The sequence below is a fragment of the Oncorhynchus kisutch genome, linkage group LG1 (assembly GCF_002021735.2).
Source record: "Oncorhynchus kisutch isolate 150728-3 linkage group LG1, Okis_V2, whole genome shotgun sequence".
NCBI lineage: Eukaryota > Metazoa > Chordata > Actinopteri > Salmoniformes > Salmonidae > Oncorhynchus > Oncorhynchus kisutch.
In genome coordinates, this window is record NC_034174.2 from 34,642,837 (window position 1) to 34,666,215 (window position 23,379).

General features: G+C 43.6%; 2 protein-coding genes across 4 annotated transcripts in view; one reads left to right on the top strand and one right to left on the bottom strand.

Moving 5' to 3' along the window:
• LOC109904198 (fibroleukin-like) overlaps window positions 1-4,904 on the bottom strand; it is a 5,417-nt gene extending 513 nt beyond the window's left edge. Inside the window, exons 1-6 of one of the 2 annotated variants that reach the window (XM_020501445.2) lie at window positions 4,066-4,904; window positions 3,069-3,264; window positions 1,370-1,447; window positions 988-1,100; window positions 431-693; window positions 1-43 (exon numbers count right to left, since the gene is read on the bottom strand). The exon at window positions 1-43 is cut by the window's left edge and continues 513 nt beyond it. In XM_020501445.2, coding sequence (XP_020357034.1) covers window positions 1-43; window positions 431-693; window positions 988-1,100; window positions 1,370-1,447; window positions 3,069-3,264; window positions 4,066-4,326 — 954 coding nt within the window. In that variant the 5' untranslated portion in view covers window positions 4,327-4,904. Of the gene's footprint in view, window positions 44-430; window positions 694-987; window positions 1,137-1,369; window positions 1,448-3,068; window positions 3,265-4,065 lie in introns of both variants that reach the window. The other variant, XM_031822499.1, reaches the window with a different exon arrangement.
• A 1,767-nt stretch (window positions 4,905-6,671) lies between these two features.
• LOC109895587 (ras-related protein rab7-like) lies at window positions 6,672-22,072 on the top strand. Of its 2 annotated transcripts, none has more exons than XM_020489414.2 (6): window positions 6,672-7,043; window positions 9,570-9,632; window positions 14,068-14,194; window positions 19,883-20,101; window positions 20,389-20,517; window positions 20,694-22,072. In XM_020489414.2, exons 2-6 carry the CDS (start codon window positions 9,580-9,582, stop codon window positions 20,787-20,789), a joined length of 624 nt encoding a protein of 207 aa, XP_020345003.1. In that variant the 5' UTR covers window positions 6,672-7,043; window positions 9,570-9,579; the 3' UTR covers window positions 20,790-22,072. The 2 variants fall into 2 exon arrangements, with proteins under 2 accessions (XP_020345003.1, XP_020345012.1); XM_020489423.2 differs by having other exon boundaries at window positions 6,713-6,787.
• The last annotated feature ends 1,307 nt before the right edge of the window (window positions 22,073-23,379 follow it).

A 23,379-nucleotide genomic window follows, 5' to 3' on the forward strand; every position in this document is an offset into this window, starting at 1 on the left:
ATTGCCCGCGTCACCAGAGTACTCCCGTGCTGTCAGACGGTACCTGGAAGAAGGACAGACAGCATTAACACCATGTACTACGATGTTAAAGAGATATGTTCACGCCAAAATCGAAGTTTGTCAGATGTTTTCAGACCTCAAAAGAGGTCTAATGTTAAAACGAGTCCACGTCCTACTCCACCTGTTGTGTAGATCCAGCTACATGCCTTAATCCCAAATGAATGGGAAAGATTGTCCCCGTCTGATTTCAGGCCGTCCCTATCTTCCCATTCAGATGCCGTGGGACCTGAACTGATCTCGACAATATACCACTTTTGTTGTCGTTTGTCAAATACTTTCAAACTTTAATTTTGAGGCAAATAATCTCTTTAAATTGTGTGTATCCTTGTTTGCTCATAGGTGTATGTGTGTGTTTGTGTGTTTCCATTACCTCTGTGCCTCTGCTGCCACTCTGAAAGTGTTGTAGGTGGCTTGGCGTTTCTGCTGGTGCCAGTCCTCCAGTTGTATACGCAGCAGGTGTTGACCAGTGTTGGTTAGCGCATGCAGCGCTGCGTTCCCCAGCCAGTATTCTCCCTGTGGGGAACCAAAACCCTCGCGGTACTCCTGCCACGTCCGGTTGAAGTCCACCGAGCCATCTCGCCGACGCTGGAACACTGTCCACCCCCCGCCTGCTGTATCCATGTCACACTCTGCCTAGGGCAGGAGGGTGCAAAGGTCACAACTCCTGGACATCAGACATCGGTCACATTTACATCAGAGAATAATGATGAAGTTTGCCTGACCATTGCTGATAGTAAAGGGAGTAAGGGGGGTGAGGAGTGAGAGATGTAACGCATTGAGAGTTTCTACTCTAATCTGTAAGCTCCATACTATATTTTACACTCTTTATCTCTCTGTATGTTCCCCTCCAAGCTCTACAGATGGGACATAACACATATATAGTATACAGGTTGTTTGCATTCAGTGTGTGTAAGTATTAGGAGGTACCTCCACTGCAGGTCTGCGTGGGTCAGGCTGGATGGTGTAGATTCCGTTCTCTTTGATCCCCAAACGATAGATCTCAGCACAGTCCTGAGGATGCAGCCTCGCTGAGGGGACCGCTGCAACACACACTTGCGCTCTTACAGCTGTATATTCTGTATGCACACGCACACACACACACACACACACGCAAACAGAGTACACACACACACAGAGTACACAAACAGTACACACACACAGAGTAAACACAGAGTAAACACACAGAATACACACACTGAGTACACACTGAGTACACACACACACAGAGCACACACACAGAGTACACACACACACATACAGAACACACACACACATACACACACACAGAGAGTACACACATAACTCTCACCTGTTGGAGGGTGTTGTGTGATGCTCCTCAACAGTAGTATCAGGTCTTTCTCTCCCTCTCTCCCAACCGCTGCCCCCTCTAAACACATCGACAAAGAAGAAGTTGTGTTTGAGATCGAGGACTCATCCTTCTGATCTGCTGTAGAAGTTATATGGTGGTTGTGAGATACCAGTGTCTGCCCTACTCATACCACACAGAACCTTGCATTCCTGTGCACTCACCTCTGACCGACACAGAGCAGGCCTTACTAAGGCTCTGTTTAGTGTGTGTGTGTGTGTGTGTGTGTGTGTGTGTGTGTGTGTGTGTGTGTGTGTGTGTGTGTGTGTGTGTGTGTGTGTGTGTGTGTGTGTGTGTGTGTGTGTGTGTGTGTGTGTGTGTGTGTCTGTGTCTGTGTCTGTGTCTGTGTCTGTGTCTGTGTGTAGTGTTTGTGTGGTCCTCTTAAGTGATAGGAGAGACACCATCTTTGTGTGCAGGTGTGAGTGTTTGTGGGGACAGAGCTCAAGAGAATGAACAGGAGGACACAGAAAGAGAGAAGATCAGTGTGTGTTTTTGTTCATTTGAATCAGTAATGCCCAGAGCACGCAGGACCCCCCACCGGCGAACGATGAACTGAAAACTCACCTGAAAGTCTACAAGCCTCTCGTTCAAACATCGTTCACCATAAGGGGCTTATTGGAGCCATTGTTTGTGACTGAGACTTTTAGACATGTGCTTAAAACAATGTACATTTGTTGATTGCTAGGCATACAAATAAGATTATTTGTTGATACATTTGAAATGAGGTCTGATAGCAGCCGCAACCGGACTACAATGTAAACAACTCTTGGTGAAATGCCTTGCTTGACTGCAGTGAGGGTGATAAACACAATGATGTTAGAACTGCAACAGCCCAAACATATTCTTCTTCTCTATTCTCAGGATCTATTTTCCTGCCCGCATATTGTCATGCCTGCTCCCGCTCTCCCTCCCTGGTGCTCGAGGGCGCCAGGCTGCCCAGCACTACACACTCCAACCAACATAATTACACACGCCTGCTCCCGCTCTCCCTCCCTGGTGCTCGAGGGCGCCAGGCTGCCCAGCACTGCACACTCCTACCAACATAATTACACACACCTGCTTCCCTTGTCACACACATCAGCGATTCATTGGACTCACCTGGACTCAATCATCTGTGTTATTACCTCCCCTATATCTGTCTGTTCCCCAGCTCTCTTCCCCGCTTCAGCATTAATTGTCGTATGTCGTTATGTTACCCTGTTCTGACGCTAGTCCTGTCCTGATCCATGTCTGTGCTATATTAAATGTTCTCTCTCCGTACCTGCTTCTCTACTCCTGTGTCGGTTCTTACACATATGACAGACAGTTGTCATATTGAAGGCTTCCACCATGCTTCTGCCATTTTAAAGTAGTCAAAGTAGTATACTTGGTGGGCATTCCTTTGGGTTGTAGCCTCACTGGCGCTGCCCATGTTGTTTCAGATGCTATCTCAATGGGAGACGCTGAGCCGGAGTAGTGTGTATTAATCCTGCTGTAGTAGGACTCGTTGCGGCCAGCAGGTCAAACGAAGACAAAAATGTATGAGTCACTCAGATAAACTAATCATGACTCTCGAGTCAGTTAAAAGAGTTGTTCAAAAAGAATGAATCGTTCACAAAACTGCAGATCACTAGTGTGTGTGTGTGTTTGCCATGCTCCTCACCCAGTCGCCTGGCCATAGCCCTGAGGGCCTGACTGTGACAGTGTAGGTCACACTCTGTCAGTACTGCAGCCATCAGAGCCAGAATGGCCCCCAGCGTGTCCCCTCCCTGGCCTACACGGCCCCTGGGGACCCCTGGCTCCTGGAGGGAATTCATACAGCGCTGCAACTGGACCAGACGCTCCGACACATCCCTGGACTGCAGAGACAACACTTTAGCATTACAGTCATAACATATGCATGTTATACACACCAGGATTGATGGACACATACAGCAGCATTCACATCACACACATACACAATAGTCACACTGATCTCTCTCCCTCTCTCTCACACAAACACACACACACAAGCACGCACCATCATTGACAGTCATATCACACACACACACAAACCGACACTAAGGCATGCAAAGTAGATCACTGCCACAGACTCAATCACTCAGTTACACTTCCATCACTCCTAGCCATGTCAGTGGAACACCTGTCATTGCATGGGCTCAGCAGAGCCATATGATGAGGACATTTATAAACCCAGGCCTAATTTGACTCCCTCTTTGATTGTTATCCCTGGAAAGCGTCTGTCATGTGGTGCCCCTAATCCCGACAGTAGGGACCTGTTGCCCCCTCTCCATATACCATAACAATATTGCTAAAGGCACCAGTCACTATCTACACCACTATGCTACAGAGTTGGGCTCGATTCTATTTCAATTGGCTGAGTGATGTTATGTCCATAGTCACTTTTTCAACAGCTTAAACTTTACCCCCTGTCAAACCAGAGGCACATGGCGTGTCAGACTGAGAGACTCTAACCCGGCAGTATCTAATCACCCCTACAGAACAAACATTGTCCAGGCCTTCCTCTGTGCCACCCAGCTCAGAATGATCATTGTTTAGCGTGTACAATACCGGAGTCAGTTATATCAATACCTCACTCATTCTACTGGGAAAAGCACAGGAAATGACTTCAGATTGACCTGGTGCGTGATGTCACTCACCTCAGGCTGAACCTGTCGAGCTTCATGTCTGTGTTCCACCCTCAGAGGGGGGTCAGAGGCAGCCAGGGGGGCGACCGCCACCCTGCAGCCTGCCATCCCGGGGCGTCCCTCACACTCCCCTGACCCTGTCCTCGCAGGTGGAGCGGCCACCAGACTGTCCTTGCAGTGGGGACAGGCTGGAGGTGCATCCGGGGGGGACAACATGGCCCCTACACACAGGGACAGCAGGGGGAGCACGCCGAGAGAGCCTAATGGAAACATGGGAAAACTCCTAAAAGAATGTGAAAAGCTGCAGAATTCGGGGCAGAATCCAGTCTCTCAGACACTACACCTCTGTGTTTTTCCGTTTACTGTCCCCCCTGACACCGGTTTTCACCTTAAAGCTGTTCTGCCTTGCCAGCCTCTTGGACTTGGGTGCCGACAAGTCTTTAGTGACGCTCTTCTTTTGAGTATTTTTTTGGTGTTCTTGATGGGTTTCTGCTCCGCTTGATGCTTTGTTTGAAGCCTTCGATGGTGTTCCTCCACACTTTTCCCATAACCTTCTTCTATTTCTGTGTTAACTTCAACTTCTTCTCTGTCTGTCTTTCTATCTGCATACCTCTTTCATCCTCTCCACTTCTCTCTTTCCTATTTCTCTCTCCCTCTGTTACTCTTGCACTCTCCCCCTCTCACTCTCTCTCTCCCTGTCTCTGTTAGTGAGGTTCCTTTGACTCAGATTCCTAGATAACTGCGGCTCTCTTTGCTGTCTGACATGCACTAATGCACCCACCCCCTGATTCACACACACGCACGCATGGACACACGCCTTCACACAATCTATCCATCTCTTTGACCCATCCCCTCTCTCTCTCTCTCTCTCTCTCACACACACACACACACACACACACACACACACACACACACACACACACACACACACACACACACACACACACACACACACACACACACACACACACACACACACACACACACACACACACACACACAGTTCATGGACACATGCACCAGTGCAAGGAAAGAGAGAGAGAAGAAGAGAGTGAGAAAAGGAGAGAAGGAGGGGAGGGGGAGGAACATGTGACTTGAGCATGAGAGGAGAGTAAAGAAAGGGAAAGTGATTGAACTCTAGAGCAAGCTCAATCACTTTCCCTTTCTTTACTCTCCTCTCATGCTCAAGTCACATGTTCCTCCCCCTTCTTCTCTTCTTTTCTCACTCTCTTCTTCTCTCTCTCTCTTTCTCTCACTCTATTCCTCTTTTGATTTCCCTCTGACTGTCAGTGCCCACCTCTAACTCTCTCCTGTCAGTGTGTGTCTGTGTGACAAAATGTGTATATTTGTGATGCTTTTTCCTCCAAGAAGATAAATATTTTCAAACACTACCCTCTCTTGTATACCCCACGTTTCTCACCCAATCCCTTTGGTTTATTGGCGTATGTGTTTATCAACTGCATTCCTACCAGGTCATAAAGACTAGACAGACACTCAAAAGGGGAGAACAGTCAGGAATTCCTCCATAACCACTAGGGTCATCCATACTCATTGGGATGTGCCAAACGGACACACTCTAACAGAATGCCCACAGCCAAGGGGCAAAGACACTTCCAGTGGACTGACCACCATTCCCTTTTGGCCTTTGCCCTTTCACTGTCAGACAATTGGCACACTTCAGCCACATCCACATTCCAGTACGTGTTGTCAGTCAGTAATGGCGAACAGTCCATTAGTCCTGTACCAGAGTCCCTTCTTTGAATGCACAGACAATAATGGAGGACTGAATGGCTTCAGGCAGCCCTGGATCTCAGGAAATATCAGGGTGATATCGAACACAACAGCACTTTGATGATGAAGAATTGAGCAGCTATATATTTTACACATGAGATTCATTATACAAATAATGCAGTTACAGACAGAGACAACAGAGAATAGATAGCTCCTCAACATCTGTGGTGATGAAGATAACTGATGTTCATCTCAAAATAGTAATGATGACTAATCCAGTTGTCTCAATAGGCCTACAAGAAATTGCGGAGATTGTTTTTGGCCTGCTCAATAACGCCATCTCATCATGACCAGTTCGCAAGTAATCAGAGCCTCTGTCAGAAATGAACGAAGACTGCCCTCTAGTGGTTTACTTCCCATAATATCTGTCGTCATCAAATAAATGGAATAAGCACCAGATATTAGGATATGGCCTATAGAGATAGACTACAGTTGGCAAATGTGTGGTATGTTTGGAGACAGTCTGTTTTTGCGTAACATCAAACACGTGGTCAATGTTTTTTGGAGAATAGACAGTCATGCCAGGTATGCTGTTTTTTTTTGTAAAATAAAATGTTTTTTCCCTAAACTTATTTTTGGCTGTTATCTGCTTATCTCCTACTGCTCATGGTGCTGTTTAGACTGGAATGTTATATCAGATGAAATGTGGTATTGTAATTTGGAGAACTTCCAAAAATGGATGAATTTGCATCTGGACAGTCGTGGAGTAAACATGTCATCATTGCGTCTGTCTTTGTCTATATTTGGTACAGTCAAAGCCAAGGTATTTTCAACCTTGCTAAAGATGAACCCCTGATGCAGTTATTAAAGTGGGCGTGGTGTATCCTGTTTGTGCGTGAAACGTTTTAGAGCAATGACGCAATAGTTGTTTTGGAGGAAGTGAAAGAGGGGAGGAAAAAATCAGTCTAGGAAAGAACCTCTGAGAAAGAAGCCAGAGCAAAAGGTACAAGCCAACCAAATCGGAACTGAAACTATAGCTAGATATTTGTATTTAAATTAATGTGGAGAGAGTCTGAAAATACTCATCGGGAAGCTGGATATCAGAGCGATAAGCAACGGCCACCAAGTCTGGACATTAACATTTTATCTGGCTAGCTTGCTAGCTATTTTGCCTGAGACATTTATTCAAATCCAGTAAGAATAGGCTGTCCTGAGACAGCAAGTCGGAAAACAGCGTTCTGGTGTGTTGGAAGTTGAAGGTAAGTTATATGATGTAACATTAGCTAGCTATGACAGCAACGTATGAGGGTCGTTATTTCTTACTAAGCGTTTGTTTACCGACGCGACAGGGGGAATGTGAGAAATGTGTGACCGTCAGTGGGGCGGCTTCTCTTGCAGACTCATTTAGCAATAGGTCGGGGACGGTCGCGGTGTACAAGTCGAACCATGGCGTCGTGTCCGGCAACAACCGAGTCGCAAATGTATGATGTTCTGTACCTTACGGATAACTATCGGACGTTGTTTTAAGAGAAAGAGGGGATGGGTCAAAGAGACGGATAGATTGTGTGCGGGCGTGTGTCCGTCCTTGCATGTATGTGAATCAGGTGGTGGGTGCATTAGTGCATGTCAGACAGCAAAAAGAGACACCCTTATTTTAGGATTCTGAGTAAAAGGAAACTGATTTACGGAGTGTGTGTGTCGCATTGTTTGTTAGATATGTTGCACTTGGTATGTCGTATGCAAATGAGGCGATTTTAAAATAAATTCATTTTCGGCAGCTGCTTGGGAAAATCTTTAGCCCATCTGTTCCGACTTCTAGAATATAGTGTCATGGGTTGCAGATTAGAAGGCGATGACTGGGGTTGTTACAAGAAACATGTTGGTTATTTTCAGTTGGAGTGTTGGATCTACAATAGTTCCATTACAATCTAGGCATATATGACTGCTTCTACACAGCAGCCAATTTTGACCAATCAGATCATCTCTGATGTGATTGGTCAAAAGACCAATTAGTGGGAAAAGATCAGAATTGGCAGCCTGAGTGAACACAGCCATACCACAGATAAAACAAGAAGCCAGCTGTTTCACCATATGTTTAAATCTGGAGCATCCAGTTAGAATTTCCACTCCTTACCATCATGGTGAGGAGAGGAAACCCAGTGGCCAGCAGTGGGAGGGTATAGAGCGAGATGGAACTGGGCCGACATTCTGGGGTAGGGACATCCCAAGATGTATCTGCTAGCAGATACTCATAGAGTTCCAGTCATTGCGCTAATGCTTTTTAGCATTGGCTCGTGAAACTACCTCTAACTTCCTTCATACTGGACACCAAGACATACAAATGGTATCCAGGAGTTCATCTGATTCTGGGGAAGTACATAAAAAGGCAATCATCCTAAAGTATCCCTTTAACCTTACCACAGAGTTGAACATTCTTAGCACAGCGTTTGCTTTATATTTGGGCAGAGCATCCATTGTTTGTCCTGACACCCAACACACTACCATGACTCTTCACATAACAGTATAAGGCCAGTGTGCATTTTTGTCACTTTATTGAGCTGTCAAGCTTCTATCTACTCAGCACTCACAGTAGAAGCGGTAACAGTTAGTTCACTCTTCTCTCTGACTGGTGTCGTTGCTTTGGACGATGGTGTCCAGTCTTGCTGTAGCATGCTAAGGAAAGATAGGCTAATAGCCATGTAAATAGAGCTCTCTTCTGGACCAATAATGAAGAACTGCATTTTTTTCCCCCCCTGAGCGTTTTCTCTTCATTTCAACAGTCCTTTTCGGTGGATTAAATGCAGATACAAATACATTCGTAAAAGGCTAATATCAGCCGATAATATCAGTCAACTGATAAGTCGGTCAGGCTCTATTAAGCTGACTGTTGGTCTGGCTGCTACGTTGTTGTTTCCCATGATAAATACACTGAATTTGAATGGGTCACCCATGTCGTTGTTTCAGTATAGCATTGGGTAGCTTTTTTTATGATGATAGGACTAGGCTGGGCTGACATGGTTCGCTCCAATGACACTGCACCAGGTGTGTGCCTTCTCTATGGCTCCATTGAGAGAGTATGCCCTCAGAAGTTGGGAGTATGGCAGTAGTATTGACGTGTAATTGCAATCACTTATTAAAACTGCAGTCTGGGAATGGACACCCTGCAAGTGATTGGGAAAGAGTAGAGTTTTATGGTTGGGTCATTCTCTAGCCTCTGTAACAGGAAACATGATCTAGTCCTCAGACTCACTTCCTGTGTGTGTTAAGAGAGCGAATTAATGATGTCTTACTCGTGACTTGGCCAGTAGCTTAGGGAACGCATGACTAGAATGAATGGAGCTCAAGTCTGATTGGCTCATTGGAATAGCCCTGACTCTACACACAGATTGCTAAATCACACACATTATAGCATTGTCTTACACTCATTGTGCAGAGCTATGGATTTCAACCCCAACGATCAGTTTGAAACTATTGGAATATAAGATATCTAGATAAAAATCAAGTCAATATACTTGCAATAACGACTTTTGGTTTTAGGTAGGGCAGGGGTGTCAAACTAATTTTGCCCTGGGGCACCACATTCGTTCTTCATTATGGTACGTATCCCAGGAGTATCATACTGAAAATGTGCTTTTTCACTAACCTTTAGGGATTTAAAAGGAAACTCCCTCTAGGCCTACACCAATTAAAGGCTTTTAAATTGGTAGGGAGTAGTGAATGAGTACACACGAAGGGGAGATTATTGGGACACAACCCTGATTTTTGTGTGTGTGGTCTTTCCTCAGACACGACAGAATGACATCCAGGAAGAAAGTGCTCCTGAAAGTCATCATCCTGGGGGATTCTGGGTAAGCCATTGAGTATTGTTGTTCTCTTTCTGTTTGACCAGTGTTTAGTCTTCTAGTTTGATCAGAGAATGCAGTTTGGGTGTGCCAGATTCATTAGAACTACAGCTTACTACAGTCTTCCTGTCCAACCAGACTGCTGTTGGTTGGTTGTCCCATACATCTACAGTGCCTTCAGAAAGTATTCACACTAGGGTTCGCCGGTATCCAGATTTTCATATCGTCATGCTGTTCTTTCATCCCGGATATAAGGTATTACTAGTTTAGTACACAAGGGGTCACCAAAAGAAAACATTGGGTGTTTTTATTACCAGAATGCTAACAAAATTAGCACAAGTAATATTGCATTTCCATGGAGGCTGTTAGCTAAATATGTTAGCTAAAAATAAACAAATTGCAGAGATAGGCAATCCAGCTCAGTTATGCATATTTAGGTAGGAGCTACTGAATGTACTTTTTGGTGAGTTTGGACCTTTACAAGTGAATGTGAACGAGAGAAATTGTACAAATGAACAAAGTTTTGACGCATGCCTGTCTGAGGAAGAACAGTACTGACTCTGGAGCAGCATGTGTACAACGCTGTGTCTGTGTGCAGTCTGGAGCCGCAATGGGCCTGCTTGCTCTGCTCGGAGGAGAATACGGGCCTAGAATGTAGAGGAGAAAAAATGAAAGAAAATCAAGATGGTGGCAGCTGTACAAATAACTCATCCAAATGGCTTTAACTTGTCAAACACGGCAGACAGTGACACAACACGGTGCCCAGTCACCTTATTAATTCAGTCACTTACTTGGATAACTAGCCAGTTAAAATTAGGGGTCGCTTTAAATGCAGAATTGTGCGTTTTCACACAGGATTTAAAAACAAAAGAGCATAATATCTTGCTGCATTCTATAAACGCAGATGTAAAATGCTTCTTAATGTTATTTCTTCTCGGCATCAGACCAATTTTGCACTCTGACTGATGTTTAGCTACTTTTCTCAGGTACAGTATAGTTGCACATGCCTGATCACTCTGTTGAAGCAAAAAAACACTGACTTTCAATATAAAATTAGACTCCTGTCAATACACAGCTGGACACACCTGCTCCTCCCGCTTTCTCCTGTTGTGCTATTTCCAACTGTTCTGGGAAACTATGGTAAGCTTCATAATGTGACCAGGGAAATGAAGAACGTAATCCGCTTTATCTCCTAACGGATTGCGCAAGTTGACTGCAGATATTTACTTAAATAGCTACAAATATTAAAATGTATTGAAAACCGTCAAAGCAATAGTTACAATGGTATTGAAAAAACCATCCCGTGGCTATTTCCAAATGCCCCGGTATACTGCCCAAGCCTAATTCACACCCCTTAACTTTTTCCACATTTTGTTGCGTTACAAAGTGAGATTAAAATGGATTGAATTGTTATTTGTTTTGTCAACGATCTACACAAAAAGCATTTTTCTTCCTCGATCTTCATTAAATAAGTATTCAACCCCCTGAGTTTTAGAATCACCTTTGGCAGCGATAACAGCTGTGAGTCTTTCTGGGTAAGTCCCTAAGAGCTGTCCACACCTGGATTGTGCAGCATTTGCCCATTTATTCTTATCAAGATTGTTGTTGATCATTGCTAGACAAGCATTTTCAGGTCTTGCCATGGATTTTCAAGCATATTTAAGTCATAACTGAAACTCGACCAATTAGGAACAATCACTGTCTTCTTGGTAAGCAACACCAGTGTAGATGTGGCCTTGTGTTTTTAGGCTATTGTCCTGCTGAAAGGTGAATTTGTCTCCCAGTGTCTGTTGGAAAGCAGACAACCAGGTTTTTATCAATGATTTTGCCTGTGCTTAGCTCCATCCTGTTTTATTTTTCTATCCTGAACTCCCCAGTCCTTAATGATTACAAGCATACCCATAACATGATGCAGCCACCACTATGCTTGAAAATATAGACAGTGGTACTTGGTAATGTGTTGTATTAGATTTGCCCCAAATGTAATACTTTGTATTCAGGACATATGGTTAATTGCTTTGCCACATTTATTTTACAGTATTACTTTAGTGCCTTGTTGCAAACAGGATGCCTGTTTTGGAATATCTGTACTGGCAACCTTCTTTTCACTCTGCCAATTAGGTTAGTATTGTGGAGTAACTACAACATGGTTCATCCATCCTCAGTTTTCTCCTATCACAGTCATTAAACTCTGTAACTGTTTTAAAGTCCCTATCGGCCTCATGGTGAAATCCCTGAGCGGTTTCCTTCCTCTCCGGCAACTGCGTTAGGAAGGACGCCTGTATCTTTGTAGTGACTGGGTGTATTTAAATAAATATATATTTCACCAGAGAGATATACCTGTTGGAGCGCGTGCTACAGGTGGGAGCTGCTATGGTGACGAGCGAGCTGCGATAAGGGGGGACTTTACCTAGCAGGGTCTTGTAGATGACCTGGAGCCAGTGAGTTTGGCGACGAGTATGAAGCGAGGGCCAGCCAACGAGAGCGTACAGGTCGCAGTGGTTGGTAATATATGGGGCTTTGGTGACAAAACGAATGGCACTGTGATAGACTGCATCCCAATTTATTGAGTAGGGTATTGGAGGCTATTTTGTAAATGACATCGCCGAAGTCGAGGATTGGTAGGATAGTCAGTTTTACGAGGGTGTTTGGCAGCATGAGTGAAGGATGCTTTGTTGCGAAATAGGAAGCCAATTCTAGATTTAACTTTGGATTGGAGATGTTTGATGTGAGTCTGGAAGGAGAGTTTACAGTCTAACCAGACACCTAGGTATTTGTAGTTGTCCACATATTCTAAGTCTGAGCCTTCCAGAGTAGTGATGTTGGACAGGCGGGCAGGTGCAGGCAGCGATTGGTTGAAGAGCATGCATTTAGTTTTACTTGTATTCAAGAGCAATTGGAGGCCACGGAAGGAGAGTTGTATGGCATTGAAGCTCGCCTGGAGGGTTGTTAACAGTGTCCAAAGAAGGGCCAGAAGTATACAGAATGGTGTCGTCTGCGTAGAGGTGGATCATCGACTCGCCAGCAGGAAGAGCGACATCATTGATGTATACAGAGAAGAGAGTCGGTCCAAGAATTGAACCCTTTGGCACCCCCATAGACTGCCAGAGGCCCGGACAACAGACCCTCCGATTTGACACACTGAACTCTATCAGAGAAGTAGTTGGTGAATCAGGCGAAGCAATCATTTGAGAAACCAAGGCTGTCGAGTCTGCAGATGAGGATGTGGTGATTGACAGAGTCGAAAGCCTTGGCCAGGTCAATGAATACGGCTGCACAGTATTGTTTCTTATCGATGGCGGTTAAGATATTGTTTAGGACCTTGAGCGTGGCTGAGGAGCACCCATGACCAGCTCTGAAACCAGATTGCATAGCAGAGAAGGTATGGTGGGATTCGAAATGGTCGGTAATCTGTTTGTTGACTTGGCTTTTCGAAGACATTTAGAAAGGCAGGGTAGGATAGATATAGGTCTGTAGCAGTTTGGGTCAAGAGTGGCCCCCCCTTTGAAGAGGGGGATGACCGCAGCTACTTTCCAATCTTTGGGAATCTCAGATGACACGAGAGGTTGAACAGGCTAGTAATAGGGATTGATACACCATCCAAATTGTAATTAATAACTCCACCATGCTCAAAGAGATATTCAGTGTCTGCTTATATTTTTTTATCTACCAAAGGGTGCCCTTCTTTGCAAGGCATTGGAAAACCTTGCTGGTCTTTGGTTGAATCTGTATTTGAAATTCACTGCTTGGCTGAAGGACCTTACAATTATCTGCATATCTGTCTGGGGTACAGAGATGAGGTTGTCAAAATGCAACTTATTATGTGCCTTTTTTTAAAATTATGTGCCACAATTTTACTCCTGAACGTATTTAGGCTTGCCATAACAAAGGGGTTGAATACTTATTGACTCAAGACATTTCAGCTTTGTATTTTTTATTAGTTTGTAAACATTTCTAAAAACATAATTCCACTTTGACATGATGGGATATTGTCTGTAGGCCAGTGACAAAAAAAAGAAGTATTTTTCAATTCAGGCTGTAAAGCAACAAAATGTGGAAAAAGTTAAGGGGTGTGAATACTTTCTAAAGGCACTGTATGTATCCATTTGATTTCTGACTTTTTTATTTATTTAACTTTTCCTCCTCTCTCTTTCACACTGTAATCTGATGCTGCTGTATTCTCATTGTGTCACTGCATGCTCAGCACTGCAGAGGAGAACTCTGGGCAGTGTGTGGGGCACCTCTGATGGGGTTTTAATGGTGTCTGGTGTCTCTCTCTGTTCCTTATTGATTTTGTCTCTGCATCAGTCATGGTTTCTCTTTCACCATTAGGACTGAATAGATAGATGGAATAAGGCAGTCATGTTGAACAACAGCTATTAATCTCTTTAACACCTCTCTCTCTCTCCCCCCCCCCCCTTCATCTCTATCTCCCTCTCAGAGTTGGGAAGACCTCCCTGATGAACCAGTATGTGAATAGGAAGTTCAGTAACCAGTACAAAGCTACAATAGGAGCTGACTTCCTGACCAAGGAGGTGATGGTGGACGATCGGCTCGTCACAATGCAGGTACAGAAACATGGCCACAGCACCACTATCATAGCGACAATATCTATTAATAACGTCACCATATAAACCGCACAGCCTGGCTGACACCATATTAACAGTATAACATAGGAGCACAACAGACATTTTCAGGCCGAGAAGACACATCAGAAGTGCCAGACAGGCACACAGATGAATTGACAATATTATAAGGACAGGAGAAGTCTTGGCCTGGATTTCCAGTATGGTGACCGTGAGATAAGGTGATCTGTTTGGCATTCCCTTTCGTTACTAAAATACCCTTTTAAATACTGGGAAAATGCGGGGTGGAGGCCGAAACCGGGTTAATCATGGAGAAAATTGCATGAGAAAAGCTCCAGAGAACATTTATACGAATGCTATTCATTGACTACAGCTCAGCGTTCAACACCATAGTACCCTCAAAGCTCATCACTAAGCCAAGGATCCTGGGACTAGACACCTCCCTCTGCAACTGGACCCTGGACTTCCTGACGGGCTGCCCCCAGGTGGTGAGGGTAAGTAGCAACACATCTGCCACGCTGATCCTCAACACTGGAGCTCCCCAGGAGTGCGTGCTCAGTCCCCTCCTGTACTCCCTGTTCACCCATGACTGCATGGCCAGGCATGACTCCAACACATCATTAAGTTTGCAGACGACACAATAATGGTAGGCCCGATAACGAGGAGACAGCCTATAGGGAGGTAAGAGACCTGGCTGGGTGTTGCCATAATAACAACCTATCCCTCAACGTAACCAAGACTAAGGAGATAATTGTGGACTGCAGGAAAAGGAGGATGAGCACGCCCCCATTCTCATCGACGGGGCTGTAGTGGAGCAGGTTGAGAGCTTCAAGTTCCTTGGTGTCCACATCAACAAAATAGAATGGTCCAAACACACCAAGACAGTTGTGAAGAGGACACGACAAAGCCTATTCCCCCTCAGGAAACTAAAAATGATTTTGCATGGGTCCTGAGATCCTCAAAAGGTTCTACAGCTGCAACATCGAGAGCATCACTGCCTGGTACGGCAATTGCTCGGCCTCTGACTGCAAGGCACTACAGAGGGTAGTGCGTACGGCCCAATACATCACTGGGGCTAAGCTGCCTGCCATCCAGGACCTCTACACCAGGCGGTGTCAGAGGAAGGCCCTAAAAATGGTCATAGACCCCAGTCATAGACTGTTCTCTCTACCGCATGGCAAGCGGTACTGGAGTGCCAAGTCTAGGACAAAAAGGCTTCTCAACAGTTTTTACCCCCAAGCCATAAGACTCCTGAAATGGCTACCAGGACTATTTGCATTGTGTGCCCCCCAACCCTTCTTTTTACGCTGCTGCTCCTCTCTGTTTATCATATGCATAGTCACTTTAACCATATCTACATACTACCTCAATCAGCCTGACTAACCAGTGTCTGTATGTAACCTCGCTACTTTTATAGCCTCGCTACTGTATATATCCTGTCTTTTTACTGTTTTATTTCTTTACTTACCTATTGTTCACCTAATACCTTTTTTGCACTATTGGTTAAAGCCTGTAAGTAAGCGTTTCACTGTAAGGTCTACTACACCCGTTGTATTTGGTGCACGTGACAAACATTTGATTTGAACCAGAATGGAAGAATTCCTGAAAGTTAATACCACAAATACTGGGCCAGGAGAACTTCACACAGGCTCCCACAATCAGACGAGCACATCGAACAAGCGGCCTGAGAGGGAACACAAGCAGCTAAACCAAGGGGTATCATCGCAAAGTTCCTTAACTATAGGGACAAAGAAATTAAGGCATGATCATGGAGAAATTGATATTTGAATTGAAAAATGTTATTAAAGTGGGCACATGTTGTCATTACGTGTCTTTTATAAAAGAGGGAGATAAACAAGCAGCTATGTGCGCAAAGCACACAATTATGCACCTTTGCGATTATTATTTTGAGCTCTTTGTTGGACAATTATATTGAAATGTATTCATTAACTGAATCCTAAAGTGGAATGTACAAGAAATGTAGCTAGGTGAACTGAACATGTAGCCGGTAAATTCTGAAAATCAGGTGAATAAAATGGACGCACGCGCTTTGGTTCGGGCACTGATGTTGATTTAATATTACAAGTCATGATACCACCCTGCTCTTAGTGATCCGCCTGTTCTGTCCCCCGGTGGGTCAAAACAAGTGCTCCCCACATGTGTTTGTGTTCAGTATTAATGGAACTGTCGATTTACTCCAGCGGTTATGGGCCTGTATCTATTTATTTAGTTGGAGAATAATTTGGAAAGTTGGGGGGAAAAATGGCTTAATATACTGTAATGGTGCCTAAATAGTCATTCATTTTATTTTCAATTATCACAGTGATGGCAAGTGCTTTTTATGTTTTCCTCTTGTTCTAGGCCCTGGGAGGAATAACCTATTCCTTTCACTTGGCTTTTAGAAGTGTCTCATGTATCTCAGAAGGCAGAACCAACCAGGACTCCTTAATAATCACTATATTTACTTCAAAAACACCAATTATACTAGTTGACTAGCATGGACATAGTATTTACACTCAGTCTCCAGCTGTTGAGAATGGGTATGGAAGCTGAACACGCAGCAACCCAGACCTGTTGTCGGAGATTACACATACTGATTTATGTATTTGATTAAAAAATATATATATCTGAATGAGATGATATGTTTCCCACTTAACACATTTTTCAATTAATATATCAATTTCTCCGTTATGTGGCCAGTTTATTAGATACGCCCATCTAGTATCAGGTCGGACCCCCTTTGCATCCAGAACAGCCTGAATTCTTTGGGGTGTGGAAACGTTGCTCAGTTGGTATCAACGTGTGCCAGGAAAACATTCCCCACACCTTTACTCCACCACCAGCATGTACTGTTGACACCAGGCAGGATGGGGCCATGGACTCATGGCCAAATCCTGACCCTGCCATCAGCATGACAAAACAGGAACCAGGATTTGTCGGACCAGGCAACGTTTTCTCACTCCTCAATTGTCTATTGTTGGTGATCGCATGCCCACTGGAGCTGCTTCTACTTGTTTTTAGTTGATATGTGTGGTCATCTGCTGCAATAGCCCATCCGTGACAAGGACCGGCGATTTGTGTGTTCCAAGATGCCTTTCGGCATACCTGTTGTTCGCCTGTTTGTGGCACGCCTGTTGGCTTGCACGATTCTTGACGTTCTCCTTCAACTTCTTGTCAACTAACTGTTTTAGCCCACAGGACTGCCGCTGACTGGATATTTTTTGTTTGTCGCACCATTCTTGGTAAACCCTAGACACTGTCGTGCGTGAAAAGCCCAGGAGGCCGGACGTTTGAGATACTGGAACCGGCGCGCCTGGCACAGACTATCATATTATGCTCAAAGTCGCTTAGGTCATTAATTTTGCCCATTCTAATGTTCAATCGAACAGTAACTCAATGCCTGTTTGCCTGCTTTATATGGCAAGCTACGGCCACATGACTCACTGTCTGTAGGAGTGAACCATTTTCATGAACTGGGTGGTGTACCTAATTAACTGGTCGCTGAGTCTATATTGGACTTACCAATGGAATCATAAGTTGTATTATTATGAATGTTGTTCTTCATAACGCGCCTTACTTAAAGTAGGACATTTGTGGTTGACTAGAACACATTTAAGTCTGGCCAAGACTGTACATATACTTTCTTTGTATTGCATAGAGACATAGTCACTGACCATTTAACTTGCATTAAAGGGAATGACTACAATGGATGCACCAATAAGGTTGCTCTCAGATTCATGCAGGAAGCATCAAAGGGGAGGAAGTGAAAAAGGAACATGAGGGATTTGTTTTATTTTTCATGTCTTGAATACATGTTCACTAAGAAGCCTGAGAATTGATAAGTGCTATTTTCATTGTAGCTGTTTTCTAGTGTTTCAACCACCCTGGATGGTTCCGACCTAGAATATGTGGACGTCTATAAGTACCTAGGTGTCTGGCTAGACTGCAAACTCTCCATCCAGACTCATATCAAACATCTCCAATCGAAAATCAAATCAAGAGTCGGCTTTCTATTCCGCAACAAAGCCTCCTTCACTCACGCCGCCAAGCTTACCCTAGTAAAACTGACTATCCTACCGATCCTCGACTTCGGCGATGTCATCTACAAAATGGCTTCCAACACTCTACTCAGACTGCATCCAGTTTGCTATCACAGTGCCATCCGTTTTGTCACTAAAGCACCTTATACCACCCACCACTGCGACTTGTATGCTCTAGTCGGCTGGCCCTCGCTACATATTCGTCGCCAGACCCACTGGCTCCAGGTCATCTACAAGTCTATGCTAGGTAAAGCTCCGCCTTATCTCAGCTCACTGGTCACGATGGCAACACCCATCCGTAGCACGCGCTCCAGCAGGTGTATCTCACTGATCATCCCTAAAGCCAACACCTCATTTGGCCGCCTTTCGTTCCAGTACTCTGCTGCCTGTGACTGGAACGAATTGCAAAAATCGCTGAAGTTGGAGACTTTTATCTCCCTCACCAACTTCAAACATCAGCTATCTGAGCAGCTAACCGATCGCTGCAGCTGTACATAGTCTATTGGTAAATAGCCCACCCTTTTCACCTACCTCATCCCCATACTGTTTTTATTTATTTACTTTTCTGCTCTTCTGCACACCAATATCTCTACCTGTACATGACCATCTGATCTTTTATCACTCCAGTGTTAATCTGCAAAATTGTAATTATTTGCCTACCTCATGCCTTTTGCACACATTGTATATAGACCCCCCCTTTGTTTTCTACTGTGTTATTGACTTGTTAATTGTTTACTCCATGTGTAACTCTTTGTTGTATGCTCACACTGCTATGCTTTATCTTGGCCAGGTCGCAGTTGCAAATGAGAACTTGTTCTCAACTAGCCTACCTGGTTAAATAAAGGTGAAATAAAAAAATAAAAAATAAAAATGTATGGAGTCAATATGTAAAGACCCATCTCAATATCATGTGTCGTGGATAATACTTAAGATATGAATGCATTAACATGTGTGTCATGGAATGTCAATGGAATTGTGCAACCAGACAAAATAATGAAGGAATTTTCTTATTTGAAAAAGAATGCCAACATCTTTTTTTTTTTTTTTTTGCAAGAAACTCACCTATCAGCAATCGAAAGTGAATGGTCTGGGTGAGCTTGGGATGGGTGGACATTCTCCTCCACCTATTCCTCAAGATCCAGAGGAGTATCAAGTCTAATTGATAAAGTTCCATTTAAATGTACAGAAATGGCTACAGGCCCAAATGGGCATTTTTATAACAGGGAACAGGAAAACTGGCACAAGAAAAAGTAACTACTGAATTGCTATTGCCCAAATGAAGACGACCCAAAGTTCATTAACGACAATATTTTAATAGTTTTTAAGGACGTCTGACATACGGTCTGTGATTTACATACTGAGGAAAGGCAAACAAGTTGTCACGCCAATGGGTGATCGGTGTGATTTGATCAAAAGTTGATTTATAAAGTACTCTTTTGGTAGCACTGACGCTAACTTCATGAAGTGGCAACCAAACATGGCTGATTACATGACACACTGAGTGGGATTAGTTTAAGATTTTAGTTCAGAAAATATGTTGCCCAACAATAGTTAATCCTCTTGCCTTCTGTCACTGTTTCCCTCCCTCCCTCTTCCTTTCGTCGCTCCCTCCACCTGTCCTCATGGTCAGATTTGGGACACAGCAGGGCAAGAGAGGTTCCAGTCTCTGGGTGTGGCGTTCTACCGTGGGGCAGACTGTTGTGTGCTGGTGTTTGACGTAACTGCCCCCAACACCTTCAAGACTCTAGACAGCTGGAGGGACGAGTTCCTGATCCAGGCCAGTCCCAGAGACCCCGAGAACTTTCCCTTTGTGGTGCTAGGCAACAAGATCGACCTGGAGAACAGACAGGTGGGTGACAGATCGTTATAGGTGTTAAAACATCTCATGTAAGTTACAGGACCTAATGCTACTGTTGCTAATGTCATCTCCGCTGGTGTTTTTAATACATATGATTTAATAATTTCTTAGTTGCAGGGTTTTATCTAATGTATGTGTTTCAAAGTATTAATGATGCCACTTTTTCAATCATTGAATTGGAATTTCAGTTTTCTTCCTGAATTGACTGCCCTCAATTGGAATTGAGCCCAACCCTGGTCTCATCTGATGTTTGTGAATGTCTTTCCACCCACACCCAGGTGACGACCAAGCGGGCTCAGGCATGGTGTCAGAGTAAGAACAACATCCCCTACTTTGAGACTAGTGCCAAGGAGGCCATCAACGTAGAGCAGGCCTTCCAGACCATTGCACGCAACGCCCTCAAACAGGTGGGTGGGGCCATGGTTGTCCAGGAGAGGGAATGGGTGTTTTGGGTTTTGGGTTTTTGGTTTTGTTTACCTTTTTTGGGGGGTTGGGAACTTAAGTAGAAGAGCAAAACTTAGATTCCGGTTTCTCCATCTTCTCATCATCATTCCTTCTTTTTTACATTTTTATTTTTTATCAGGAAACTGAGGTGGAGCTGTATAATGAGTTCCCGGAGCCCATCAAGCTAGACAGGAATGACAGAGCAAAGACTTCAGCAGAGGCCTGCACCTGCTGAGGGGGAACATGGACTATCTTCTGTCTGGCTTTCTGGAAAACCCTTCTCTCTCCTCACCTGCTCCCCTTTAGGGAAAAGACTGCATCTCTGGTCTCTGCACCCATGTCACATCCCCCTCCCACCATAATCACACTAAGTTCCCAGTTACACACACAATGAGTATATAGTTCCTCACATGCACCCCTAACACACATTCCAATGCCCAAAGATCACGAGAGAAGAATTTGTAGATCCCTGCCTGCCTGTTCCTGAATCCATATCATGAGTGAACCCACAACCTGGCCCACCCACCCTGTCTAACTGTCCCCTCTTGGCTTCTCAAATTGGGGGGACCAGATGGAGCCATGTCCTAAGAATGCAGTGGGGAACTCTAGAAGTGATGGCTGATGCTTTTTTACATGATTATGATATCTTTGTCATTGTCCTGAGACTTCTTATCCTGTATTTTCTGTTCATCAGGAATTTGTTTTGACTTGAAGTTCTATATTGCCTACCTATCTCTTGTCAAATAATCAGCTGAATTAGAAGTTATTTTTGTTCTTATTGGCTGTCTAAGTTTAAGCCATCAGAAGCTTATACTTTTTTTGCACTTTGTTGTTTTACTGTTTTTTTGGGGGGGGGTGGATTTAAACGTTGAACTCTGATTTGGGCAGTGTCGGCTAGACCAACAACAAGCCACAAACAACAATACTACTCCCACCATACTTCTCTACTACCCCTAGGAAGCCTGTTGATGCTATAAAAATACAAACAGAAGGCTAACTACGCCCTTTGTAGGGACTGGAGTGCATTGGTTGGTTTAGTAGCCTCATGTTGCAGGGGAAATATTTATAAGTAGGCAATGACGAGAGAAGCTGAGCACACAAACACAATGAATGACATGAACTTTCTCCATAATATAATAATACTATTTACTACTAGAACTACTGCTACTATGTCCTTTGTCAGACATCTTGTTTCAAAACCAGAATTACAGCTCTGTCCCTATTTACATCTGTTCACTTATGTCTGTATTCCCTGTCTGTTTTTCTATCTGCTGGTAGCTCAGTATGGCAAGAGTGCTTAATATTACTTTAATAGATTGTGTACAACTTGTGTGTAGATATAATAGGGACAGTCTAAAAAATAAATAAAATAAAAAGTTGAGATGAAACAATTGGATGAGCTTAAAGAAACAGTCCAAGGATTTGCCCTCTTAACAAAATAATCAGTGTTATGCCAATGAATTTGTTGAAAGTAAGTCTTGGGATTTCAAAAGTAATAATAAAAATGTTGAATATAAACATTGTTTATGGTTGATTTATTTCCATGTGTTTTAAAACTGTTGGTGAGTGGTTGCATGCGAAGGTTCATGGGATAGAATGACATGGCGTTATATAGGGAGCATGTTTTATTTGATTAACTTGTGAAGACTGCTTAGCAATCTCCACTTTTACTCAAATGGGAAGTAAAATAGGTGAGACAGCTTGTTTTATAGTTATTTTAAAATCCCCAGTCATCCCTACCGTATCTTATAGGCTTATAGTTATTTAATGAATACTTTCTCCCCAATGCTACTCTACATGTTGTATGATTTGGAACCACATTTTAAAATTATTTTTCCTAATTATGTGCATTAACTGGACTTGTTAGGAATGCCGATACATTATAATCAGGGTCAATTAATAACCTCTACAGGATCGGTGTCCCCCCTCCCCCAAGGGACAGTTGAGCTAATGGAGGCTAATGTGATTAGCATGAGGTTGTAACAATTTCCCAGGACATATCTGATATGGGCAGAAAGCTTACATTCTTGTTAATCTAACTCTGCTGTCCAATTCACAGTAGCTATTACAGTGGAATAATTCCATGCGATTGTTTCAGGGTGCACAATTATGAACAAATGTATTAATAAACCAATTAGGCACATTTGGGCAGTCTTAATACAACGTTTTATACAGAAATGAAATGGTTCATTGAATCAGTCTAAATATTTGCACATACACTGCCATCTAGTGGCAAAATCTAAATTGCCCCTAACCTGAAATAGTACATTATGGCCTCTCTTGCATTTCAACGATGATGAAAAAAAAAATGCATGTGTTATTCTCCTACATTGATTTCACATTTATGAAAACTTCAAAGTGTTTCCTTTCAAATGGTATCAAGAATATGCATATCCTTGCTCCAGGTCCTGAGCTACAGGCAGTTAGATTTGGGTATGTCATTTTAGACGAAAATTGGAAAATAAAAAGCGTCCGATCCTTTTAATAGTATTGGTGCCGCGCATGATAGGGAATAAATCTCGATTTGTCAATAGGCTGCCACGCGAGGGCGTTTGTGTTAGTTTACATGAATTAAACGTTTTGTGTTGCAGTGGTATTTCATTTAATCGGCATATCATTGATCCATTTCGAATGGCCATACTCTACACTGTTGATTTGCAAGTAGTATTTTGTCAAATAATTTACCGTTTTCAAATATTTTTCTCCTGAAGTGGGTGCCCCCCTCCTATTTGGAGCTGAGTGTGTGGAGTGCCCTCTGCTCATTCACTGTTTTCTTTGAGATTTCGACATGGACTGATGTGAGCGCAATACAGAACATAATGCAT